The sequence below is a fragment of the Amphibalanus amphitrite genome, unplaced genomic scaffold (assembly GCF_019059575.1).
Source record: "Amphibalanus amphitrite isolate SeventyFive unplaced genomic scaffold, NRLGWU_Aamphi_draft 001836F_arrow, whole genome shotgun sequence".
Taxonomy (NCBI): Eukaryota; Metazoa; Arthropoda; class Thecostraca; order Balanomorpha; family Balanidae; genus Amphibalanus; species Amphibalanus amphitrite.
In genome coordinates this window covers 71335-98991 of record NW_024883329.1, presented here as the reverse complement: position 1 = coordinate 98991, position 27657 = coordinate 71335, and the positions used below count along the sequence as shown (strand labels likewise).

The 27657-nt window shown below is 46.7% G+C and overlaps 3 protein-coding genes across 4 annotated transcripts; 1 reads left to right on the top strand and 2 right to left on the bottom strand.

The window, feature by feature from the left end:
• Positions 1 to 4528: 4528 nt before the first annotated feature.
• On the bottom strand, positions 4529 to 10992 carry LOC122375425 (trithorax group protein osa-like). The gene is made up of 6 exons (XM_043354803.1): positions 10813 to 10992; positions 9738 to 10351; positions 9189 to 9388; positions 8797 to 8940; positions 7562 to 7776; positions 4529 to 7352 (listed from the first exon to the last, which is right to left on the bottom strand). The coding sequence occupies exons 2-6, from the start codon at positions 10228 to 10230 to the stop codon at positions 7142 to 7144; spliced, it is 1263 nt and encodes a 420-aa protein (XP_043210738.1). The 5' UTR covers positions 10231 to 10351; positions 10813 to 10992; the 3' UTR covers positions 4529 to 7141.
• Positions 4874 to 6548, bottom strand: LOC122375423 (glutamate receptor ionotropic, kainate 4-like). Its single transcript, XM_043354799.1, has one exon. It carries the CDS (start codon positions 6299 to 6301, stop codon positions 4874 to 4876), a length of 1428 nt encoding a protein of 475 aa, XP_043210734.1. The 5' UTR covers positions 6302 to 6548.
• Positions 10993 to 14312: 3320 nt separating the features above from the next.
• On the top strand, positions 14313 to 26936 carry LOC122375424 (protein SSUH2 homolog). 2 transcript variants are annotated; one of them, XM_043354802.1, is made up of 8 exons: positions 14313 to 14459; positions 14583 to 15312; positions 15658 to 15857; positions 16917 to 17060; positions 17336 to 17443; positions 17961 to 18148; positions 25757 to 25964; positions 26315 to 26936. In XM_043354802.1, the coding sequence occupies exons 2-8, from the start codon at positions 14706 to 14708 to the stop codon at positions 26453 to 26455; spliced, it is 1596 nt and encodes a 531-aa protein (XP_043210737.1). In that variant the 5' UTR covers positions 14313 to 14459; positions 14583 to 14705; the 3' UTR covers positions 26456 to 26936. The 2 variants fall into 2 exon arrangements, with proteins under 2 accessions (XP_043210737.1, XP_043210735.1); XM_043354800.1 differs by having other exon boundaries at positions 14383 to 14459; positions 25833 to 25964.
• The last annotated feature ends 721 nt before the right edge of the window (positions 26937 to 27657 follow it).

Sequence of the window (27657 nt, the reverse complement as noted above, 5' to 3'; positions counted from 1 at the left end):
CCTCCCCCTCGCTCTCGCCTATCCCCACCCCTACTCTTCATCACCACCAGGCTTGTTTTGACGTGCGCTAGCCCATACTGCAGCGTTAGTGCAACCTGCAACCGAGTTCTGTTGATGGCTGCCAGCCAAGGTCTTGCACCGGCCTTGTGCACCGTGTGCAGCGACGTCTAACATGGTGCACCCGAACAGCCCGGGTGCGACAACAATCTCAGATTTATCTTGTTACGAGCAATTGAACCGAAAGTGAAGGGTTGGCTATCGCTTAGATACTTAAAACACTCGTATCTACTCATGTCCCATGTATTCGTTCAAATGCCAGCATAACAAGGAAGGATAACATGATTCGTCGAGATAAGGTGAAGGAATATTTTTTTTTTCAAATTTACTTTTTGATAAAATATCAATCTATTTTATCGGTTATCCTATGCCAACACTTTCATTGCACTCAAGGAACAAGGAGATTCGAATATCGAACAGCTAGAGTGTTTTCAAACAAAACTACTCAATGTTTGTTTATTTTTTTAAGTCTCGCGTTACAATGCATGATTACCGAAGCCGTATCATAAGTACAAAGGAAATTGGTGTGAGCTCCAGTATTGCATACAGGCATTGATGTGACTGAAGTCTGAACACCTGTAACTTCGACATACCTACATGAAATCGGTCTTTGCTGAAGGGCGCAGAAAAGACACTGGACAGACATCACGATTCATCCGGGAATCGTTACGTAAACAACCAGCTAGCGATTACCATAGACAAGATGAGGTCATGCTGCATAAAAGGAGCGCTGCAGGACGGCAAACGTCAGCATTCAGCATCACATTCAGCTCCTGACTGCGGGACTGCACAGCGGAAAGGGTTTGCAATACCAATTCACTGAAAACTAAAGCCGTAATACCGATACAGAGGCTTGGCGAGGCTAACAAAGACCAAGACTTTTTGGCTAGTTCACATCTTTCATTCGGCTAAAGATTGTTTTCCGAACTTCATTTTGTTTCCTAAAAAGATCATGTCGAATTCATGATAGCAAATGGCGATATGCACATTCACGAAGCCTGCACTCCATGGAAAGGATGTATGCTCAAGGGCATTTTAATTGTTCGTTTGCTCTTCACGCTCCAAATTCCAATGCCAACACGAACTTTCTACACCACTGTAGTCTTCGTCTACCATTGAAGTTCAGCTATGCTGATTTTCACACCTCGTGAGTACTATCATCAATAGCTGTCAGCGCGGGTAAAGTTCTCACTTCATCTTGTGTCTCATCTGCTCAGGGCTCGCTTCTTCACGGGAGTTTTTTATGAGAACCAAATTGGAACGGTTGGAACATCGCAGTTTCGGCACTCGCGTTGACCAGCCCCAGCCCAGTCATATTTCATAGAATAAATCAATAAACAATTCCACAGAAGTCAGACAATTCCACGGAAGACAGTCAATTCCACGGAAGACAGTCAATCACTCACGACGATGGCTTGTTATAAAGTTTCATTCTGATCTGACAGCAAACGAAGCCTTCTAATATCGGGATCCGATCTTAGACGTAGAAGGCTGACAACCAGCTGGTAGCTTTTGCTGGACTGATCTTGTTAATCGCACGCGTCATGTCCATTATTTTCTGGATTATTGCGGCACCAACACAAGTAACAACATCTTAAAGGAACAGTGGCATCTGCAAGTTTGTTTCAGAGTCCTATCGGCACATATGAATCGCTTCAGCTGGAAGTCAGTGGTGCAGTTTCGTTTCTATTGGGAAGACGTCTTTTTCATCATTTTCCAGATATTGTCATTCCCAAATGAATACTGATTGATCCCAACCACCGTGCATCCAAAGTAGCGTCCTTTTTTATCAGCCCAAAGCATCATTGCACCAGAGTTTCGCCCTCAAACATCAACAGCATCCCCTCCAACATCTTCTCCAGCTTGACCAGCCCTCTGCTCAGCATCCCACCAGCAGGAACAGCGCCAACGACGCAACCATCATCACCACAGACGCGAAGGCACCTCCGGCTGCGTTACACAGATCTGTTGTGCAGTAGCAAGCCGTGTTCTTGCAGTCATCCTTAGCCAGAGGGAAGCAGGTTCTGACCCGATTGGCTGGATCGTCTGGGTCGACAATGTTGGCGCAGGAGCGATCAGTCGCTGCGCAGGTCTGCTTGAACTTATCCGACGGCCCCTCCTTGTCCATGACGTCACAGGTGGGGAACTTGGCCAAGCCCTGAGTGAGCGTGGACGCTAGCTTGACGGTGCTTATGTCCTTGCTCATGCGACAGGCGTAGCACTCGAGCGCTGATGTCGGCGTGCTGACGACCATCAGCGTCAGCATCAGCACGGCGGCGGCGGCGACACGCATTCTGATGATACGATCTTACGATCACGTATAAACTCACGAACTTCTTCACGGAAGGATCACGTAGTTTCAATTCACGAGTTTGCGCCTCACGAATGACTCTAGCGAAATAGTAGCGATGTCGGCGGCTGCGGAGACGGCTGAGACGGTCGTCGCTGCACGACTAAGCTCAGACTCCGCCTAGCCGAGCTGTGCCAGGCCGGTCTCGCGGCGTCGGCGGGGCGCTGCGGGGGAGTGGGGGAGGGGGGAGGTCTAGGGTGACGTCATTTTCGTCGGAGGAGCGGCGCAGCGGGGTAGGGCCGCGAATACCAGCCTTGAGCTGTTATGGCTGCCGTGTGGGCCGCATACAGAAGCACTAGGGCCGGGCTAGTCGGAAGTGTAATCGATAGCTGACGCTTCTTCATAGTTCTCGCAGGTGCAAATAAAGTTACACTCACCACGGCATATTTTTTGTGTGTTTTAGAAATTACATTCGTAAACCAAATACGTGTCGTACCTTCACCTATCAAAACAATTCTCTTTTAGCGTTCAGTGTTTCCAGCACTTCATTCTTATTTTTGCTCCACATTCCGTCCCAATTATCTATCACAAATCACAGATAATTCATGGCTGTTTTAACAGCGTTTTGCCGCAAGGTACATTCTTGCTTTATTGATTTCCAAATGCAGCTTTGATAACCTATGTTATTTGGTACTCATTTTATGCTTCCATTTGTAAGAATCATGACGATTTTCTCTTCCACCTCTGACCGAGACGATAGAAGTTGGCGTTAGTGCAGGCTTGTAGGAGGGCGGAGCTGGGTCATCGACTATTTCTGGCCGCTGGCATGCTGTGCGTGACACATTTATGAGCCAACGCCCTGGGCAGAGGTGCAAATTTTAACCCGCACCCTGCTGGGGGGTGTTTGAACATCCCATGCGGTTTTTGCTAATATCTAAAAAAAAACTTATCATACATCTATTCTACACAAAACACATGCTGTGAAAATTGTAGACCAAGATCATTAAGGTCAGCTCACCTTATAAAAAGTTTCAATGCCTGCCATAGCTACACCTAGTGATCGATTGCTTTGAAACTTTCAGCGATTGATAAGAGCATAGAGCATAAGAGCATAAGAGCATTGATAAGAGCAATTGATAAGACTGAGTATGCGCAAAATTTATGTCTCGGAATTTGATATCGGTGACCTAAGGTAAGGTCAATCGACCATTATAAGTCAATGGGAGAAAATAAAAAGGCACCTCTTTTGGACCAACGTCATTACAAACCCTCTCAAACAATGAATTTTAAGTATCTTTGACTCACTGAAGATGAAAATGGCACCCGTGACCCTTGTTTATGACCCTGAGGTCATAAACGGGTCACGGAAGCCATTTGCATGTTCAGTTTGTCAAAGATACACTTAAGATCCACCCCCTGTTTATGACCCTGAGGTCATCTCTGGTCACGAAGGCTATCTAACAGTTTTTTTTGCGAATAACTTTTGATAGAGGCATGCTAAAGCGATGAAAACGCCCTGTATGTGTTCAGCTCGACGAAAAGGATCAACTGATATGCAACATGACCCTTTCTGGATAACACATGACCCTGACCTGAGGTAAAATTTATAATTCATTCGACACGTCTTGACAAGAGAAACATGATGCCGGTAAAAGAAATTTTGAACAAGGCTTGGGTGAAAAGTTATTGAAGAAAAACTGTTTCCGCAAAAATAGTCTACTTTGGTAGTTTTGACCCCTGCAGGCAAAACCGTTGACGTTAGGTCAAATCTGAGGGAAGCGCTCAGAAAGGACGTTAATAGGGCCATCAAATGCAATTTTCCGCGGCGATACAGGTCTATTCGTTCCTGAGTTATGCGTTGGCTTCTTGAAAATTGTCGACATTCGATCTGGAAATCAGCGAAATTTTGCCTTCAATGACCTTTGGTGACTTGACCTTTGACCTGACCAAAAAGTGACCGAAGTGATTTCGTCATTAATTTTGACGCTCTTTCAAACGCCGCCTTACGTGTACCTATAGCTACGTGGCTTAGGAGCCAAGTTAGAAGGGGGCGTGAAAACACCCCCCCCCCCTCCACCTCCAGCAGGGCGTGGAAATTCAGGATCCCCAGCGGCGCGCGGGTTAACGTATTATCATTACCCCATGTAGGGGTGCCGGTACTACGTTTGCTATACAGGAGCGTTCATTCTTGTGGCGGTGGCGGATGTGTATTCATTGTGTAGTAAACACTTCATAGTTAATTCATTCATGTGCACATTAGCATATGGTTGATGTTCATACTGCATTTCATGGTTGAGCCATTGTAAGCATTTATCTAGAATGAAGGGTGATGGACACTTCTACGCCAAACAGCCGTGTGAAAATTATGTCATATTATATAATATACATATTGATATTAAAATGTCTTAGAACAGAGCACAAATATACACTTCAAATGATCATATACGTAAAATGTACATGATGCCAAAATGACACGCGATGCGCCGTCAGAAAAACGTGCCGTGACGACGTCCTGACATCCCCTCATCATGGTCTCATTTTCATTCCCTTTTTAGCTTCCGGCCCCCATGCTGCCATCGCAGCCCGACCTGAGCGACTAACACATCGACATCTTGCAGTCCTGCACGCGTGACAGGCTCTAAACACAACCAGCTCTACCGCTAGTGCGACCAGGCTGAACACCACACCGAAAACAACTACAAGAACAACGGCTGCGAGATCAGTGAGAGACACCGCACGGTATCCTGACGGTACTTCGCACATGCTGGGGTCTACGTCTATCCACTTTCTCCACAGTTCGTCCAGCAGACCCAGCTCCTTGAGTCTCAATAGCTGGCGATCGAGCGCCAGTCGTAGTTTCTTTTTTCTCTTGGCAAGCGCCAAGAAGACTGGTTTCTTACCGTACGCTTCAACATCTAAAAGTGGGACAAAGTGGCATCCATCTGTTCCGAGCCAGTGGAATAGCCGATTCAGGGGACTGACCACGAGAACCCGAGGTCTCAGAACCCGCTGAACAGCGCTTTCGGAGTCGTTCAGATACACCAGATTCTTCCCGTCCAGGACTCGACTGTACAGATGTCGCTCGTAAGGATTGTGACTGTATCTCCATGCGCTGATGAGGCTCGTGCCAGGTTCCACGGCAAGAGACCAGTCTGGGAGCTTGGAGAACTCCTCTAGACTGTTGATGGGTCGCTGCATGCGGTCCACCGCCAAGTGGGAGATCAAGTTGGCCGTGTAGGAGGTGTAGATGATGAGGCCGAGTATCCAACTGAAGATGGTAACAGTGCGAGCGGAGAGGACCTCAGGGACGATACTCCACCCCTGGCACACTATCGTGCTGTAGATGAATAACGGGCACAGGGTCCAGTGAAGATCGTTCGTCGATTGAGGATCCTGCGTACGGCGGTCTCCAAGACGCAAAGTCACGCAGAGGGCCAACCACAGCACGATCATCGAGGCAAGCAACGCCCACCAGACGGTGTTATCGAGTGGTGTGAGAAGACCTGCGAACAACTCTGCCGACAAGGTAGGCATCGCGCGTGACCCGCGACGCACAAAGAAACTGATCTGCTGTTGGTCTAGTGGCGTCGAGCTGACGTAATCCACCACGCTGGTTCGCTGGCGATTGTAGAACAACCCGTTCAGCGCCAGGTGGGCACGTCCTGAAGCTAGCTCTCCCACCATGCCGTTCCAGGTGCCGTTCGAGTCCAGAACACCATATCCTCCTCCGGGACATGGAATAATGCGGTACTTGAGATCCATATTGGCAGCTATAATTTGCCACACGTCGTGCATGTATCCGCCGAAGCTGTGTGAGCCGTTCGCCAGACGTTTGATGGAGAAGTACGGAGGATCGTGGATTGCTGTGATGTTGATCTCTTGCCTCCAAGAATCATCTTGTTCCGGGGCGGCGGTTGAATTCCAAAGAAGAAATAGCTTCCTTTGGACGGCCATCACGAGTCTGTTGTAGGCCACGGAGGGACTTGCAGGCTATGGTGATGTCTTCAGGGGAGCGTGACCAAGATCAGATACACAACGCAAGGTTGTGAAGCATGCTCACTCCACGACAGTTGCAGCACAAGTGAAAGGCTCAGCGGCATGTAGCGTTGTTGCTGTGGTTACGAGTTACGACATGTGTAAAATACGGTCGATTCAGGTGTCATCGCAATCAGCACATGCCTGCTGTGATATCTACTGAATTTTTAAACATGCGCCATGTTTAACTTTCTACAGCGAAGTATCTTTAACCGCCCCTGATAAGTTCAGTTTCCAAGTATGGTCTTCATTTATGCATGAAATAGCTAAGGGTGCAGTTGCGGGTACAGTAAAATGCAGCAAGTACACGAAAAGATACGAAGTCCTATATAGTATATCAACCTCAATCTACCGACATTTAAACATAAACTAGCACAAAACGAACAACCCCGTCCTGCCACCAAAACGATTAAATATATTTTTTCGAGTTTGTAGTTAGGCAACGAACGGTACAAGGATATCACGAAGAACAGCAGATAATTAATATGACTAATGATGAAAGTGGACATTTTAGGCTCACTCATGAGACCTGCAGTGCTGGCCGTGGCCGTGATAAAATGTGAAGATGGGCGGAAGACCAGTCTACAACACTAAGGTAAATTCACTACCGCAATAATAAGCTGGTACTGGTAGCAACTTCTCTCTATATAAGAATAGATATAGGAGAATAGGAGAACACAGAAAAGTTCGGACTCTAACGTTAGACTTATATTATTATTTATGCGTATTCATACAGCAGACCCATTTCGAACGGAACAATTAAGAACTATCATACGGAAAACACGCTGTTCTCATCCACCCGATATCCATTGAAGGGTACACACGATTCTCTAGCCCCTCCACTGTCACATTATCTTCAGTAAAGTAGTTAGGCTCATGGGCAAAAGGGTAAAACCCTAGTGATTGTAGTCTTCGGAAGATGGCGTAGATATTTCGGTAGAATGCGCTGTGACTGGCAACTGGTAGGTATCTGTAAATGGAGATCGAATTAGTTAGAAGATATTTGGTTCAGCTGGGTAGAGGCCGGTGGTGTTCCAGGCGTTATCGAGCTGTTTCTGTCAAACACTTCTATTGAAAACTGCTTTAGAACAACACCACACTTAAAAAAAACGATAAAATCGCTGAACAGTACCTTTGGATTCTTTCATTCTGCGAATAACATCTAATCATTCCTCTCACCTTTGAAAGTTCAACCGAATAACCAGCTGCTGCACCGAATTACGTAGCACCGACTCTTCCGATCTATTCAGCTCCCGTTCGAGCAGCCAGAGACCTCTATCGGCAGGGTCAGTAACTACCAGCAGCGGGACGGTGTGACTTGTAAGCTGACCCAGGGTAGAGGTCAGGTCAGTGACCTCAGCATTGTCAGCGGCTGGGACAGGCAGATAGACCAGCTGTTGGAGGACACATAAACCCAAGTGATACAGGGAAAGGGACTGCGACTACGAAAGTAAAATTTCATGGAGCCACACAATTTCTTAATCAAACGAAACAGCCAATTACTGTGATATAAGCAAGAAAATGTGTAATAAACATATACCACTGCTTAAGGAAAAGTAGATACAGCGAAAAAGTGCCATTATTCGTGCAATATTCTGTTAGAGTTTAGACGTAACATTGCATCCCATTTTACTGCGTTTCGATAAAACATATACCTATATGTCAATGCAGTGATATCCGTTTACTCAGAATGATATGTGATCGATGATCAAAAGTCACTAATCTGTAGATGTCTAATATGTATGAACACTAATATGTATATAAATAAACGCGGTACGCGTCTGAAGTATTCATTTTTACACGGTTAACCAGAGCCTCCGGTCTTCTATCAGGGTATAATTGTTGACACATGCCGTCAATCTGATAGTTAACTGTTATGTTAATGTATATCATCATACGTGGTGGTTGCTTTAGGTATTTGTCACAACTCTGAAGTCATAATCTCTTTTGGTCTCCAGTATGAATGGGCGGCGCGGGTCGGCGCGAAGCGCCGTGAGATTTTCGACGAGGTCGGAAATGTATATGCATAGGTGTCGCTACAATAGCTTGACATGCAGTGCAAATTGTAGCAGACAGCAGTAGTTTCCCCTACCAAAGTGGTGGTTTTCTACCACAGACGCTCGTCGAGGTCGGAAATTCCAAATACGCGCGGGAGGTAGCTGAAGGGAGAACATCCTATCTGCTACTTGACATTTCCTGTATGAAATAAATAAGCAAGGCATTCTACCACTTTTCCAGCTCGCTCACTAATTTACTTTATTTTTGTCTGTACTACGCTTATAGGTATCAGTGTTGAGCCTTTGAGATGCAAAGAGATATCCACAACTAACAAATAGATTCGAATGATGAGCAGCGATGAACGACGATGCTCTTAGCCTGACCTAACTCCTTCCCCTGTTACCCCTGGGGCGCACCTGAAACCACTGGGAGGGCTCCAGGGTGATCAGCACGTCCCAGGGTCCTGGCGGAGGACCGCTGGGCGGCGGCACGGTCTCACCACGCCACGGCACGTAGTTCCATCTCGTGATGCGCGTCTCCGTCATGGTCTCGAGCGTGTACTGCCGGAACCGGAGAGATCAGGTCAGAAAGGTGCCACAGAGGTCATGTGGGTCCCATATAGGGTCAGACGAGTGCGCTAGACTCATTTGCAGCTGTGGAAAGTCAAGCGTATCATACTGAAAGTGGGGAGTTGTATGTCGTCTCGAGACGAGATGTCTCTCATCCCCGAAAACTACATAAACTTGGATAAGACATTCGGACAATTTCGTGCCATCCATCACCCCTGCCCAACCGCTGATCTTCCTACCTTCATGGCTGGTGTGGGCGTTACGGTGACAATCTTCATGTCCTCGATGGGTCCCTTTCCGAAGCAGCAGTGCTCGGCCACATAGCCGGCCACAATCTCTCTGATCCTCTCAGTGCTGGGTACTTCGTGCTGCACGTTCACCTGGCCGTAATTCTCCGGCGGAGGGGGCAGGGCGGCAGGAGGCGGCGGAGGCGCTCCCCCTGTGCACAGAGGAGGGGGGTGAGTTTCAGCTGGAATGGGTAACGGTAGTTTGCTGCTACTGCTGTCCTCGTGCCTTTTATCTGTGCTAGGTGACAATGATTCCAAGCTCGATTGCGTGTTTCCATGCGGATCAAGTCGAGCAACATCCTTGCTCATTTGCCACCTAGCTATTACAAAGCGAACATAACTCTGTGAAAGTGAAACTTGTCATAGGTAGAACTACGCTTGTCGCCCACTATTCTTTACCAGATACATTCGTATAACCCAGCCCCTAGCGTAGTATTTCTCTTCAATCCTTCATCCCACTCGCAGCCTTCTCCCTGCAAATCCCGCACATCCTCCACCTACCTCCAGTGAAGTCGAGTCCTTCGTAGCCGGGCAGCTTGTCCATGGAGTCGATGGGCGGCGCCGTCGGCGAGGGGTCACTGCCCTCCTCTGCCAGCTCCTCGTCCGGAGTCGGTGAGGCGCGGCCCTCCAGTTTGGCAGCCGTCTCCGGCTTCAGAAAACCCATTAGAGGAGCGGATTCTTGCGGAGGAGCGCCCTGGGGTGGGTAGGCGCCTTGTGGTGGGTACTGCCCCTGTTGTTGGTACTGCCCTTGGAGAGGATATGGTCCTTGAGGATATGGTCCTTGTGGAGGGTATTGTCCTTGAGAATATTGTCCTTGTGGTGGATATTGTCCTTGATTACCCGGATAATACCCGGGTTGTGCAGGGTACTGACCCGGCTGTGGTGGGTATTGACCCGCTTGTGGTGGGTATGGGTAACCTCCCTGAACTCCGGGGTAAGGACTGTGCCCGCCAGGCTGAGGGTAAGGGTAACCGCCCGGGGTCGGTTGTGCCATGGTTTGATCGAGATGACTCTTGCTTTCTGCTTTGAATTGCTCGGATGTTCGCTTGAGAAAGGGCGTTTATCTTGATTGGACTTTAGAGGCACACTCAACACTGGATTACTTGACAAAAAGTCTGAAATAGAAAAGTTAATTGTTATAATGCAAGACGTACCTATGACAAAAATCCCGCTGCCGCCACGCCCCCAACAACAAGCGGTAAAACGGTACGGGTGGATCAAGGAATGCGTTTGATGAGGGTGAATATTAATAAATGATCACTTATGTGTGTGTAAATAACACTACTTAGTGTAATAAAAAACCGTTTATCATGACTGTTTCTATCTAGACCGATTGCGAGTCTCTTTTTACCGTACGATTACTATGACACGTAGGCATAATGTTAGAAGGAAAGAACAGCGTTAGTCGATTCTACATATAGGAAGCTGTGACTTGTGCAAAACTGTTTTTTTTTTTGTGCGTCAGATATTATATGCGTCAATGCACCAGCATTCGGACGCCTCCCCTTGCTGCGCTCCTGACTCCGCCTATGAACCGGCGTGCCGCGCCCACACGTCCCCCTTTGCACCGACTCACCTCAACACACAATCCTCTTCGACCTCTCCTCCAAACTCATCACAAAAATACAAAACAAACACGCAGAAATAAACCTTCTTATAACACCTCACAATACACTGTTCTAGCGTGTGAAATAATCTCCAAACGAGGGCACGAGCACGACGCTCGCCCGCTGTCGCGTCGGCGCCGGCCACACTGTTCGTTCGTGGGTACGCCAGCGCGTGGCTCAAGGCCGTCTCTCGTTGGTTGAAGGTTACCGCCGCGCCGCTACCATGGGTGCCGCCTCCCCTCCCCTACTGCGCTCGATCCGCCCCTGGTGAATGCCGTCCACCCGTCTGTCTGTCTGTCTGTCTGTCTGTCTGTGTCTGTCTGTCTGTCTGTCTGTCTGTCTGTCTGTCTGTCTGTCTGTCTGTCTGTCTGCCTGCCTGCCTGCCTGCCTGCCTGCCTGCCTGCCTGCCTGCCTGCCTGCCTGCCTGCCTGCCTGCCTGTCTGTCTGTCTGTCTGTCTGTCTGTCTGTCTGTCTGTCTGTCTGTCTGTCTGTCTGTCTGTTCTGTCCGTCTGTCTGTCTGTCTGTCTGTCTGTTCGGCTGCTGCCGCCCCTTCCTCCTTCCGCGCTGCCCCCGATGCTGCCGTCTCTCCAATTTATGTATGTCATAGCACAAAACATTTGACTGGTATATACAGGGTGTCCCAGAATTACCCGGACATTTATTTTCTGGCTAAAAGTACGATTGCGCTCGATTCTAATGACATACAAGCATCATACTTTTATAAGATATCCCTTAGCTATCGAGCTTGGGGACTGTGTGCTTTTGGTGACCGGTAACGACTCGAGTCAAGTATTATCCAGAGTCAAGTAAGAGTAGTCCTTTTCCGTTTTCAGCTTAAGCCACTAATAGGCAACCATGGTGAATCAACTCCCGTTTTCAACTTTGTAAACGGACTTTCGGCATGGTTTTTGCTGGAGAGCTTCAGCAGCTCATCTGCAAGCAGTTAGGATTGAGCAAAGCGCTATTATATCAGTTAACGAAGCCAGAGAGAGCAAGAGATAAACCTGATTGACAAGCTTGGGCTCGGCCAAAAAGGGCCATGCACCAGTTGTCAAACGGTTGGTTGCTTGCCATGGACAACAAACGTCACTGATCTAGCTAAAAACTAGCTAAACGATAGATCAGGATTATCTAAAGAACATCAGTCTACTTTCCACCACTATCTTCGCAAAATTTTGGAATTTGGGGTACCTCGCCTGAAAAATATGCGAAAACTACGGGAAAAGCAGCGAAAACCACTACAATTCATCCCAAAAATATAACATATACAACAAAAATTATATTGAAGCACACTTTGTGGTCTAACGAAGGTATTCTGTCATTTGAACTGCCCGAAAAAGGCGTGTGTGAACGTCAGATGGCTACAACGCCCCAACAGCAGAGACGGCCAGGCACCCGTCGAAAATCAAATTGTGAGACATTTTGAGCCACCGTGCACTCATTCGGCTTGATATGATGGCCGAACGACAGCCGTTGGCACAGAGTACAGAGCACAGAGTACTACTGCGGTAATATTCTACCAGTAAAAAAACTGGATGCCGTAAACCCAATGGCCATGAACGGGTTTGTTTTGGAAACCAAATCTGTTGGAAGCCAAAGTCAGACATGGAGCTTCTCCACTTCAGATGTAAAAAACGCGGCAAAAGTGGTGCAGGCAGCAATTTTTGTTTTGGGGGATAATGCCTTATGACCTGGGAACACTTTGATGTTAAGTTTATCTTATATGATCGTATTATCCTCCGGCAACAGGTCAAAGGAAACAGGCCTTCACCCAGTTTCGGGAAAGCCGTAAAACAACTGAGACCAGCAATGGCTAGCATTTTCAATCATTGTCGGCTGATCTTGTAACAAGCGTATCTATTGCATGTGCTATTTCACAGCCACCCTAGTTGACTATATAGGACGATAAAAAGAAAAAAGCGCAATCATGTTTGCCTTATTTTATACGCTAATTAACAATGTCCGGGTAATTCTGGGACACCCTGTAGGTAAATCGTTTGAAGAAAAGCTGTCAGAGCTTGCTTAAATGTTAAAGGATTTCTTATAGCTGTTGCTTACTTGTGACAGACTCAGGAACATTGGTTTCGATGTGTTTTATCGAACTGCCGACACGACACGTGTCAATGACAGTGCATGGACAACAGATGACTTCAGGAAGCTTGGGCTTCACGGATGCATTTTCTAATGACAATGACAATGCTCTATCAACAATGACTTATCAGCACTACCGAATGATAAGAATTCCCATAGTGAATGCAGGCCAGGGATGTTAACATTTTAAATGTGATCGAAAGGCCGAATTAGATGATACTCGATACGATGGGCGATATTAAATCGTTTCCTTATCCTGAACCATTCCACCGTTTACAGAGTTAAACTGATCTGCACTGCTATTTCTGCTTAACAGCTTATCAATCACGTCAGGTAGAACTTTGCCAGAATTACATCAGCTAAATTTAGATTGGCGACCTCAATTTCTGCCTTTGCAATACTCTGCAACACGCCTGAATCGCCAGATCCCGGCCTAAAGCTGTAGCACCCGGGGGGGGGGGGAGATAAGGAAGCGGGGGGGGGGACTTGAGGCAGCCAACACAGCTCGCCAATGCTTGCGGCGTGCGAGACTCGGATGTGGAACTCGGGACGTACCAGTTTATCGCCAGGGTCCGACAACGGTCCGACAACAGAAAAGGTCCTCACTTCTAACCTGTTTTACAGCGTTTTAAGAGCTGCGTTATAGAATCAGGCGTAACTAGTGTTTGTGCTTATATGTTAAAATACTGCAAGCTTCGGAGAAGAGCTGACCCAGCCAGGCTCACATTTGGAGGTGAGGTGTGTGTGCACACAGATTATATTGACACCGTTAGCGGTGTAATTGCACAGTACATATCTGAGCACTTGAGGAAAGTTAATTTAGTCCCTTCCCCGCTTAAATTACTCGCGCTTCTAAATGAACACCAGGAAGAAGGTAATAGAACACTGTTAGGAGGGTTGGGTGTTTTGCTACATGTAGCTAATATTTATAATATTTATATAATACATAAGCTAATATAATATATAGCTGTTAATATTTTTCTGTGTGTGGGAAGTGGGCGGGTCGCGGTCACAGTGGCACAGTCAGGATTGCCAGGGTAGGCTTCGGGTACTCATGAATGCTGCGTGTAATTTCATCGCTGTTGCAAAAGAGATGCAAGCATGTATTTTTTAGCGTGTGATGTGACTATTATTCTCTCACGGTATTCAAATTTATTTTAGTACAAATTTATTTGGCATTTTACGGGCCGCCCAAGCGTGTGCTAGAGCACTTGGTGGAAGCAATTGCTAACGTGACTGTCGCTTTCCATTTGTGTTTTCCATGTCTTATCAAGGTCCTCGTCGTTTACCGAGACATATGGCAAGACTTAGAGTGTGATAGCCTATCGCTGCTTTGATAAGTAGTACGTTGACATACGGGCCACGACCCCTGGTTCGTATGTACGCCCATGCCAGTCCCGATAATGACTATTGTGTCTGATACGGCTCTTTCACTGATTCAAAGTATACCGCGACAGTACGACACATATTTTGAGTGGCAGTGGTTGGTTTGACAACGCCCAGTAAACGCCCAACTGCTTATAAGGTAAGCCATTTTTATGAAACACTGTGAAGATATAACTAACAGGTCATTCGTGAGGCTGCTATTGGCTGTATGAGTTATCATCATTTATGATTCCTCTCACCGATAAATTTCCATTTCTTTCAGACCAAATGTACCAGTTATCTAACGCACACTCAAGATCAGTTCAAGCATCAATTAAATTAATATAAGTTCAAAGAGTTCAATCGAAATAATCGTTTCATCCTAGACGACTATTTCAACAGTCTGATGTTCACCAAAGCTAAATTCGCCAGCGCGGCGAAGACATCGACATGCCGATCTCATTGTGTCGTGGAAGTGCAAAGTGGCTTCTCCGGTGGTGTGGGAGTTGACCAAAACCCACTGCAGACGGGTCAGGATCCAGTCCCACTGTCCCGGTGCCGGCCGCCAGCGGGTCAATATCCACCGCAACATGGGCATTATAATCCGGGAGCGTATCCTCAACAGCAAGGAGAACATCCACAGCAAGGGCAATATCCACAGCAAGGGCAATATCCACAGCAAGGGCAATATCCGCAGCAAGGGCAATATCCTCAAGGACAATATCCGCAGCAAGGACAATATCCACCACAAGGGCAATATCCTCAAGGACAATATCCGCAGAAGGGGCAATATCCACCTCAAGGGCAATACCCACAACAGGGCGCTCCTTCGCAAGAATCCGCGCCTCCAGTGGACTTTCTGAAGCCGGAGACGGCTGCCAAACTGGAGGGCCGCGCCTCGCCGACTCCGGACGAGGAGCTGGCAGAGGAGGGCAGTGACCCCTCGCCGACGGCGCCGCCCATCGACTCCATGGACAAGCTGCCCGGCTACGAGGGACTCGACTTCACTGGAGGTAGGTGGAGGGATGTGCGGGGACTTGGAGGGATAAGGCTGCGAGTGGGATGAAGGATTGAAGAGAAATACTGTGCGAGAAGGGAAGGATGAATTACGAAAAAATGTGGTAAAGGAGCGTGGGCCATAAACCCAGTGCTACACTATTTTTACTTCCATAGAGTTCTGTTCACGTTGTAGTTTTACGTTGAAGTGTAAACGAGCAGGCATGTGAATTGTAAACGAACTTCTATCATTTTGATCTTTCTGTCATTGTTACCTAATGCAGGAATGGCACGGAGACAGTAGAGGTAAACCACCGTTACCCATTCCAGCTGAAACTCACTCCCCCCTCCTCTGTGCACAGGGGGAGCGCCTCCGCCGCCTCCTGCCGCCCTGCCCCCTCCGCCGGAGAATTACGGCCAGGTGAACGTGCAGCACGAAGTACCCAGCACAGAGAGGATCAGAGAGATTGTGGCCGGCTATGTGGCCGAGCACTGCTGCTTCGGAAAGGGACCCATCGAGGACATGAAGATTGTCACGGTGACGCCCACACCCGCCTTGAAGGTATGGAAGATGGGATTGTTTGTTTGTTTTGTTGTTAGGCACTTTCGGTCTAATGAGCAGAGAAGAGCCCATTGCAGAGCCGGAAGCAGTGGCGGATCCAGCTCAGAGTTTTGGGAGGGGCAAACCATAACAATTTATCGATTCTTTCCATGCCTCGTCCATAGGCGTAATGTTAAAATTATGCCATTTGGGAGGGGCAAATGCCCATTTTGTCCCCCCCCCTGGATCCGCCACTGCACTGGCCGGAAGCATGATGGGAATAAGGGGGAGAACAGGGGGTGGAGGCGTCGAGAAGAGGGAGTCGACTATCCTGAGGACAGAATCAACGGACCTCCGTTCCGTCGTTGCATGCTCCACCCCTGCAGAAGCAGACCCGTAGCCGGGTGCGACTGCGGTGACTGTTACGGGGCTGGGTGGCCTGTCCACTGGACGGGCTCAGCCCCGACGGTTCACCAGGGTGCCCGCCCAGATCAATGTCTCCCCCCCCCCCCTAATTCGTATCATTCTACCGACTCTGAAATGCTCTTGTTAGACGCAAAGAGCGTAAAAAAAACAGCACGACGGAGCGAAGGGAGGAGATGGCGGCTTGGGACTGTCAAGGTGGGCTGTTGCTGACGCGAAATTGTGCAGAGGCCTCTTGCACCAAAATCCTCTTGCACCAATGCTTGAATTATTTTGCATCGTATACCCAGTCCAAGTCTCAAATGTAACAATTTGCGTGCAAAATTTAGCAAGCACATGTAGGATTATGTATTGGGCTATTGCAAACAAATTTACCACCTTTAGATTAGCTTATTCTGAAACCGGTTTTTCGATTTTACCTAGCTAGGTAGTTTGGTGCAAGAGGCCTCAGTTCTGTTCCAAGTCAGGTAGTTTCCAGGGATGAATTGCTGCTCTAGGCGGCATCTCATCGCGAGACGACATACGACTCCGCACTTCAAATATGATGCATTTAACTTTCCACAACTGCATACGAGTCTAGTTGACATGCCTGACCCAATGTGACCCACATGACCTCTGCAGCACCTTTCTGACCCCTGACCCCTCCCGTTTCGGCAGTACACGCTCGAGACCATGACGGAGACGCGCATCACGCGATGGAACTACGTGCCGTGGCGTGGTGAGACCGTGCCGCCGCCCAGCGGTCCTCCGCCAGGACCCTGGGACGTGCTGATCACCCTGGAGCCCTCCCAGTGGTTCCAGGTACGTACCGAAAGAGACCGAAAGAGACGAATCATAGCAGCGCCCATCATCGAAAGCTGCCTGTTGTGGATTCACGTTTTCGCCCTCAAGACTCAACTCGCATATAGATTATCGTGAAGACCATGGGTTGATGGATGATCAAGATAGGAGTATGGTGTAATGCCTAACACATCACTTGGTAGTGTTGTCACGGAAAATGTACTTGTCTGCTCTGTCCCCTCACTCGCTTCCCGCGCCCTCTGCGCGTTTTGACCGCCCTCTGGTGCGTGCCCCAGAACCTGAACTCTGTGGCAGAGGTGCCCAACACGCAGACGGTACGTGTCTGCCACGACTGCCGCGGTCTCCGGGAGACGCGCTGTACGCGCTGCCACGGGCGTGGATACGTAAGTTACGCTCTACCACGGAGGTGGATACGTAAGTTACGTGCTACGCGAATGCATAAGTTACGCTCTGATACGGACAGGAAACATAAGGTACGCACTGACGCTGACGGGGGTACGCATGATACCCATTGATGTGCGCAGTGATTGATAAGTTGGGACCTGTCCTGACTGATGCTGTTCGTAAGTTACGCATTTATACTAACCGGTTTTATGAAGTTAGGCACTGCCATGCAATGCAACCTAGGCAGAAAACGAAGCCATTCATACGGAAGGCTGGTATAAACTACGCACGAAGTGTGAAAAAAGTGAGGGTAATATTAAGTGCTAAGAAACAATATTTATGATTCTTTTGAATGTTACGCCTTGACTTCATCTTTCTCCCTCTCTCTCTCTCTCTCTCTCTCTCTCTCTCTCTCTCTCTCTCTCTCTCTCTCTCTCTCTCTCTCTCTCTCTCTCTCTCTCTCTCTCTCTCTCTCTCTCTCTCTCTCTCTCTCTCTCCCTACCGTTTTTTTCGCAGACACGGTGCACTTTTTGCCATTCGCACGGCATATCGACAGTGTCGAGCCAATCGAACAACGCTTGCTCCTTCTGTCATGGCCGAGGTTCCAGACGCTGTCTCACTTGCCATACCGCTGGGATGATTCCTTGTCCCACATGTGAGGCCGTCGGTCACATCCGCTGCTTCGTGGAACTCACAGTCAAATGGTGAGAAGGATGAGTTAGATGAGTGAGGTGAGCTGAGAAGTGAGAGGTGTTTGATTTGTTTGAAGTGGCGGTCCGATTTTGTGTGCATCATGGTGTATGTGTTTCCGCATTTATAGAGATCCACGCTGAAAACTAGTCCAGTTTTAACCATCCATAGGTTTGCTCGTAAATAGTTATCGTTTCATGAAGGATTAATTCGCATGTGAGGTATGGTTAGTACCGAAAAGGAAATAAATTAATTGTCCTGATTTTCGGTTCCGAATGCTAGTTCGACTAAAATCGACTTTAATTGGCAAGCTACCATGCCAAACTCACATGCCTGTGGCGCCCCTTGCTGTGCTCAAACTCATTTTCTTGCCTCATCCACTAGTGATCACCTGACTTCAAGCAGTAAAGAGCGTTGGGGAGGGAAGAGGGTAGAGCGCCCGTAAGGTAGAGAAGAGAGGAAGGGCACACGACACCACGAGACGCGGGACGTCGGAGCCACCATTGTTGTCGCGGCTTTTTAGGCTCGACCGGTGCGGAGAGGACTTTCACCGCAGCTTCTTGCCAGAGTTCTTTAGGGTGGCAGATCTGGTAGCATTTGCACACCTCAGCGAGATAAATTTTGTGAACCAGGATGTTCATGTAAAGGCCTGGAAGGAATCATTTTGTAAAATGTCTTTTTTAGTGTCTTCTTTCCGGTATATTTTTGAAATGTTTTTGAAATTGGGCCAGCTTTTTCCCGACGTCCTATCTTTCCTGTTTTTATTGCCTTGAAACATTTAGGGGAAAATCTGGTGACCCTTTTGCGTAGTGAAAATTCCAAAATTGTATTGCTTCAGGATGCTTCTTTTCATAAAAAATAGTGTTTTAAATTTATCGAGCAATTTCGTATGCCAAGCAAGCATATAAAAATGGCAGACAAACCATTCGCAAGATCTACCAAACGAAAGGATGAGTAGATCCACTTTCATTTTGCATGTGTTGGTGCTTAGTAGTTACCTTACACGATATGTTATCGTTCCAACCACACCTATGCTCGTCTTATTATGACGCAACCTCACACGGAGAAAATTTAAAACACTGCTAACGGTGTAAGTGGTTAAACTGCATACCCACGGGTGTTTTTGAAAGGTGTCAGATAACACTTATATGAGCGTCAAGATACACCATTGTACTATCCCTAAGGGTGTCCAGTTTCTGTACTGTGGTGTCATACACCCCAGACAAGGGTGCGTTTCGACTCCCCTCAGACACCCTATTTACACTTATAATGGTGTCACCAAGATAACACCCGTAGGGATACTGGGGGGAATAATCGCTTGGGTGTGTGTTAAACTGCATACCCACGGGTGTAATTTAAAGGTGTCACAACACAACGCTTATAACGGTGTCACCAAGTTGACACCCATAGGGATACTGGGGGGAATAATCGCCTGGGTGTGTGTTAAACTGCATACCCACGGGTGTAATTTAAAGGTGTCACAGCGCTGCTTACACTTATAACGGTGTCACCAAGTTGACACCCACAGGGAGCCCACAGGCTCCATATACTCAATGACACCCTGTGGGTGTCATGGAGTATATGGGCGGCTCCAGTGGCGCAGTTGGTACACGGAGAAAATTTAAAACAACGCAAATTCAAATTCAAAATTCAAAACAAGTCGCATGGAAACATGGTTTCATTATGTTGCATGTGGTGGGATTCAATCGGATCTCAGATCCTGATTTTGGTTTGTTATAAGATGCAATGAGATCATAGATTCAGAGATTCAGGATACATTTTCTACGTGGGATACAATGGGATTATAGATCCAAGCTTGTCGTTTGCTTTAAGATCCACTGAGATCATGGATCAATCACTCGGATCCATGCACATGTCTACTACATATCAGCCCCCCTCCTCCCTCTTAAGTCCGTATCAGTTCAGTGTTCACCGAGGTCGCCGTAGGACGCTAGCTCTCTCTAGCCCTATTCACACACTTCGCAGTTCATAATCGCCTGTCGTGCCTACCCCCCCCCCCCCCTCCCTCGCCACACACACCTTTTACAGCTCTGTTCACTTCAGCGCGGCCCGAAGCTTGATCTCTGAGCCCTTCTATCTCTTTGCCCTTTGCTTCAGCTCTTTGAAAACGGAGCGCACTTGAGTGGGTACATGGCAACTGAGCTCCACTTCGAAGACCGTTTGCTCCATGAAAATGTTTATGTTCTTGGCTTTTCAGAGTCAGAGTCAGAGTCATTTATTAGAATTCTCCACATGGTGGGTATTACGAATTCAGTCATTGTACACTGGTAAAAGCATGGTTAAAAATGAGACACATTGCAAGACCTAAAACATTTTGTTTAAAACACAGCGCTGGTGATTCACTTGGGCCTCTCCGGTGCTATCCAGTCTAACTGCGTGTTAATTGGGCGTTCCAGGCGGATGCAGCCCTATAAGTGAAGCTCCGCTGGGTTCTCACTAGGCGGCATCTGGGAAGATCCAGGGAGGCATATTCTGGAGAAACACGAAAGGACGACACTTAGAAATAGAAACACGTACAGACTACAAAAACAAGTATAGGATGACTCCGCGGCGGGCTTGAGGTGTTTGAACATGAACACCACTCCCCCTCCTGCGGTATTTCGCAGATCTTAAAAAAACGGCGGCGCCCTGCCCACTTTTGTCCAAGATTTTTGCACATGTTAACCCACGAGCCGCTGGGGGGGGGGCATAAAGTTGCCCCCCCTTTACGTTTTGTAGAATATCTCCGAAACCTGATGAGCTACGAACGTGAAACTTGGCATAGCTTCAAATGAATATCTAGGCAATGTTTGAAGAAAGTTTGGTGGTTGTAGCATCTAAGATGACGTCACAGTGACGTCATAAAGTTTTATCGTTTTCCGATATGGACCGTTTCTGATGACGCTGAGCATGAAACTCAACTGTAAATGAACTAGACAGCACCTGCTGTCATCCTAAAACATCTAAGTGCACTTCCATCTAGTTCCTAACCAATAATCGGCCCTTTATATTCGGTCCCATATACCTGATGTATCGTGAGCAAACTGAGAGTCGCAAATCTACAATTTGACTTATGACGTCACTGTGACGTCATTTCAAATGGGATCGACACCAAATTTGGACACAACCTCGGCTAGGTATTCAGGAAGATGTATGCAAAGTTTCGCTTCTCTATCTCTTCGCGTTGCGACGATATCGCCGCGGAAGTAAAGGGGGGGGGCAACTATATGCCCCCCCCCCCCCAGCGGCCGGCGGGTGGCGCGGAGGCCCAGCGGCCGCCGGGTTAAAATTCATACCCAGGTCGCTCAAGGTCAGGTCACCAGGCCACATCAAGTGACCTCATCCCAGAAAATTAAGAGTTTGTTCGCCAATGCTACACTATCTGAGTGATCACTTTCAAATTTTAGGCGATTGATAAGATCTAAGATGACTATGAATAAATACGTATCTCTGAAGCTTGATATCTGTAACCTGTAAGGTCAAAAATGCAAACATTATGCATAAGTCAACGGGAACAAATTGAAATGTGTTCTTTTGGACGAAAGTCATACTTAACGCCCCCAAACATTGAATAACAGAGAAACATTACACACTGAATGGGAAAATTGCACCCGTGACTCTATTTATACCCAAGACGTGCTATCAGGTCATGACATGTATCCACTATCCACTATTCAGTTTTTTTTTACAGTAACTTTTTATAGAGCTAGAGCGATGAAAACACATAAGATGTGTTCAGCTCGACAATACTAATCGACTAATTTGTAACATGACCTTTCTGGTCGGGTCATCACCATAACCCTTGGTCAGATTTTCAAAATCACATTTGACGGTCATATTATTTTTTAATTAGACGCGTCTCAAATCGAGGAACACGATGCCGGAACATTAAATGTCGTGTCGGTTTTGAATCAAATGAATTGCTGCAGAAAACAATTTCTGTAAAACCGTTTATTTCATGGGTTTTCTCCTCTGTAGGGCAATTAGTTGATCTTAGATCAAATCTGAGGACGCATTTCACACCCACAAAAAAACGTTGAAAGAGCTACTGGGTGTACTTTTCGGCGGCGCTGTAGCTCTATTCGTTCACAAGTTATTCGCCGATTCGTCAACAAGTGGCGTAAGAGGCAAAATTTGTCCTTCGATGAACTTTGGTGACCTGACCTTTGACCTAATCTAAGGCTCCCTTAATATCAGCTTCGGGTTACGTTGTTTTTAACGCCCTTTGGAATTTAAGCTCATCCTTCAGGCGTCCATTAAGGGTGTACTTCAACACTGTTAAGACACCCTAGTAACACTCGTAACGGTGTAAAATTGATAACAAACACTGACATTGCAGGGAATGACGCTCACATGTGTGATAAACTGAACACCCACTTTCATCATTGGTGTTATTCAACCTTGTTATTACCAACAATTCATTTAAACTACCAGTGATACATTTGTACCTGACACCCTGTACCCAATGGGGGAATCAATAAGTTGTATGCATACCTATATGATACAGCGTTATGAAATTACACACAGAATGTAGGTTGCAGGGAACAAATGCCACCACATTGCATCGCAAATCAGTCTAGCAGCATGGATACGCGGAGCATAATAGAAATAAGCAGAATCCAACCCCCTCCCCCTCTCCAGTGGGGTTACGAATTCGGATAAATACCCAAGCAGGGTGCGTGTTAAATTGCACACCAACACAAGAGAAAAAAAATCTGAGGATATATTTTTCGGATATTAAAGAACCCCTATCGGGAGTATGCCGCCATCCCAGGCGCGGATACAAGGGGGGGGGCCATGGGGGCCATGCCCCCCCCCCTTGGCCGATTTTTTTTTTCAAAAATAAAATAAAAAGTTAAAAAGCTGAAAAGGGGGCCTCCTGAAAATAAAGTGGCCGAAATCCGATGAGTTTTTTTTTTAACCTACCCCCTTAGTTATTTCTTAGAAGACTAGCTGAGAAGACTTCTTTGTGTTAGAAGATTGGTAAAGCTTTTCATAACTTGGAGGTCTCTTATACTCACAGAGATGACCACTTTTACAGGGCCTCCTAACCTGCACAGAGGGCCTCCGAGCCTGCACAGATGTCCTAACAAACACAAAATCTCTTAGCCTACACAGAGGCCTCCACTCGCATCCGAACAAAGGGCCTCCTAGCCAACACAGAGGGCCTCCTAACTCACACAGAAGGTCTCCTATCCTGCACAGAGGGACTCCAAGCCTGAGTCCCTGCACACTGAGGCTGAGTGTGCAGGGAGTGTGCAGCCTCTATTCATGTTGAGATGTTGCCTGAACAGCTAGATAAGCTCAATAGACGCAGTTTTTTTTGGGGGGGGGGCCAACAAGTGGGAAGATGGGGCCTCCAACAGGTGGGATTATGGGGGCCTCCTGGTTTCTAATGGCCCCTCCCTTGGAGATTTTCTGGATCCGCCCCTGCGCCATCCCCCCCCCCCCCCAGCGGCCAGTACCATGTCTTTCGGAATCCGCAGCAGTGCCATTGCTAGCCAAGAATAGCTCACCTTTGCTAAAACTGGAGCTCTTCGAGTACCAAGACACCACTCACGATCACTTCTAACTCACTTGCACACACTTATGCTCCCAACACACCGTAATCCCACCAGCGCCTCCGCCCGCAGTCGCGCACGTTTCAAACTAGTATGGCGGCCGGCCGCATGGAAGCCAACGGTTGAACATGGGCTACTAGGGCTGCATTATGTTCCCAATATTTTCCCGACGCGTTTTCTTTGAAGTATTGTATATGAATTTATTTATTTATTATCGTGGATTTGTTTATTTGATGTAGTTGAAGCAAATCCATTAGAATATAAATGCAAACTCTGTACACCATACAGCACAGCAGCGCCATCTACCCAACTGCACCCATAGGGAATTTCAATGGTGTCTGACACTGCAAAGACAGGCTGACGAAGAAAGACGAACGTCTTTCGAAAGCTCCCGTAACTAATAAACGAAGCTGGTAATTTGAATATTTTTATGCTAGAATGTCTCTTAGCTTGGGTACATCCCAAGTGTGCTTTTCAAGTGTCGTGTGACACCTTAAACGGTGTTTAAGGGATGACATGGCACACTCAGTACACCTAACGGGTGTTATGTTTTCTCTGTAACACCAAAAAAGGTGTTGGATGGGAGTTGAGACACCTCGATTACACCCCAAGTGTGTTATTTCAAGTGTCATGTGACACCTTAAACGGTGTTCAAGCAATGTCATTACACCAATAACGGTGTTCAACGGGGTAATGACACTGCTATGAGTGTTGAATGGGAGTTACGACACCTCGATTACATCCCAGGTGTGCTCTTTCAAGTGTCGTGTGACACCTTAAACGGTGTTTAAGTGATGACATGACACTTTCAATACACCCAGAGGGTGTTTTGTTTTCTCTTTGACACCAAAAGGAGTGTTGAATGGGAGCTACGACACTTCGAGTACATCCCAAGTGTGCTTTTCAAGTGTCGTGTGACACCTTAAACGGTGTTTAAGGGATGACATGGCACCCTCAGTACACCTAACGGGTGTTATGTTTTCTCTGTAACACCAAAAAAGGTGTTAGATGGGAGTTGAGACACCTCGATTACACCCCAAGTGTGTTATTTCAAGTGTCATGTGACACCTTAAACCGTGTTCAAGCAATGCCATTACACCAATAACGGTGTTGAACGGGGTAATGACACTGCTATTAGTGTCATGATACACCATTAATGGTGCTTAACACCCATAATACACTGATAAAACACCCGACCAGTGTTTTATATTTTTTCAGTGCACATACCAATACCTACCTAATAGCAGCTGACGCTACCCGCTCTATAAAGAACCCACACACTATGCTAATTCTCACTGAGTACAGTGGATGTGCGAGTGGTGTCATCTTTTAAACACGACCACGGTCTCAGACGAGAAGTGAAAGCGGACGAAGCGTTCGCAATGCGACGGTTGCAAATCAGATGGTCGCATACGACAGTGTCGCGAAAGTGACAGAATTTAAGTCAGCGCCGTTGCATATGCAGTGACTTGTCACGTGCGTTGGTCTTCAGTCGAGTTGAAGTTGGGTTGAAATGACCAAGAAATGACAACGTTCTGCAACGAATGCTGTCTTTTCCGAATGACTAGCTATTTGGGTTTCAATGATTTGCGGTTTCACATTAAATAGATCGTCGTTATCATTGTTTTTAAACTATATTACATGATCGCTCTCTGTTAAGATTTCCAGCTATCAAAACACATGTACAACATGAAGTATCTGAGAGAATTACAACAATGGGTTCTTGGCTACTCTAACTGAATTATTATTCATCCCCTTTCAATAACGCGTCTCTGCTCGGCTGAAAATAATTAGTTATTTTGCCTTTTCCGTCTTTGACTTTGAATCCTGTTCTTAAGCTCTTAGAGATTTCAAAGTATCTACATCTAAGATTTTGTTCCAGAAACTTTAGGATTCTCCCATTTCTTTGTTGTTCTGTCAACCACAAATATTGTGCTCCAGCCCTGGAACTCTTTGCTTCGAAATTATTTCTTTTACACAGTAAGCATCTCCCTCTGAACCTGGAAACTGTTCTCCTTTCTTCATGCAGCTCCTGACCTCTCCTACCTTCTGTTTCGTCAGGCAAAACCACAAGGACATCAAGGTGGTGGAGCGCACCGACCTGCCCGATAACCTGATCCGCTCCGTCTCCGGTCAGGAGGTGTTCAGAGCCGAGGAGCAGCGCGTGCACCCGATCGTCGGCTTTCCGGACCGACTGGTCAGCGAGAGCTCCTCGGAGCTGGTGCACAAACACGGCCAGCAGTGGCCCCAGGAGAGGATATTCAGACAGGTGAGCTGCGCTACGACACTAAAATATTTGAACTGGGCAGCTCAGTAGAAAGAAAAGTAAAAAAAATGCTGCCATTGCCATTGACAGCTGGATCAAAGGCGATGGTATTCAAAGAAACGAATGAATGAATAAAGCGTCAAAACTCAAAACTCAAATAAATGAACAATAATCGAACAATCGAATGAACAGTGAATGAATGAATGAATGAATGATTGATTGATTGATTGATTGAATGAATGCATGCATGAGTATCAATTGATAAGAAGATGTTACCATGACAATAGTTCAAAAATATTGAATATTGATGCATTATTAAACATACTTGACCGTCATCTGTTCCTTTATTTCAGCGTCACTCTGTTCAGTCTGTGCCGGTGTTTTGCGTCACCTACCACTACGACGGCAAACAGGACGACTTCTTCATCTACGGAAACAGCCAGAAGATCCACTTTCCCGACTACCCCAAACAGTGCTGCTGTGTGATCATGTAAACTGAGAGATCGTTGTATGAGATAGTTGTGTGCTAGGCTGGACGAAATCGTGTTTTGACTGTTGTGTGTTTGAAGGGCTAGAGGGAGTTCTATACAATCAGTAGCCTTGGACTAGAGGCTCATGTGGAGGCCTGCGGGTCTTTGAAGAAGCGCGCCAATGCAATGAACCAGAAGTGATTCATGGGTTATTTTAACAATTAGTTTTGTTTTTAAATGACGAAGTGTTATACGGTGTCATGTCTTTATTGATGAATATTTTGTTCATTCGATATTGGCTAGGTATGAGCTTATGTATGCTAATTCAGAATCTGTGAAGTAAGGGTGACTGACATTTGCTCAAAGTCAAGGCACCTCTCAGTATATTTTTAATATTGATGTCTGTCGGGTTAGACCTCTATAATAAGACTTGTGAGGTCACAAACATTTTTTTTGTTAGCAGTGACATTTTGCTCAAATGCCTTACATACAGCAAATGAATCAATCGTGTTTCATCTGAAGTGACGGCGAGATTTCACCGAAGATTTTCTGGTTATTCCAGTGATCTTTTCGGAATGTAGGTATCGGAATCGAAATGAGAAAGATGAAAGCTGGTAACAATGCAGGCTGGACATAAAAAGTAAATAAAATAAGATACATAAATAACAGGAATGACGGTGCCAAAATAACACGGTTGGTTACTAATTTTAATTGCCGTTGCTTTACACCTTGTTTGTTGAAAGCTATTAATAGTTTTTAAGTAAGCTGCTCTCGTTTCCTAACATATAACTATTTTGTTAATACCCATATCACCTTCTGTTTAAAAAGAAAACATCGATCATCCTTTTTGTCCAGCACATCTGTTAGTCGCCAGATCACATTGTGCAACAGATGCTTACTTTTATCAAGTGAACACTCATCCATCCTTGCCCTGTAGAGGTCAGCGAACCTGTCTTGTATCCAGCTCATCTCATCGTAATAGACCTACAGTGTGCACAGTTGCACTTGACATTTGGCCCACACGGCACACTAAACATTGCAGAATCCCGTTCATGAAAATGGCCTGCACAATGCTTGTCAGCGCTCGGATTTGTTGCGAGGTCACGGGTGACCGGTTTGCGTCAGAGTTGATACGAATCACGGGTAGATTAGTGATAGATATTTGCGAATGATAGAGTAAATATGTATTATAGGCCATCAAAGACGTGTTTTGTATTATTAGAGCC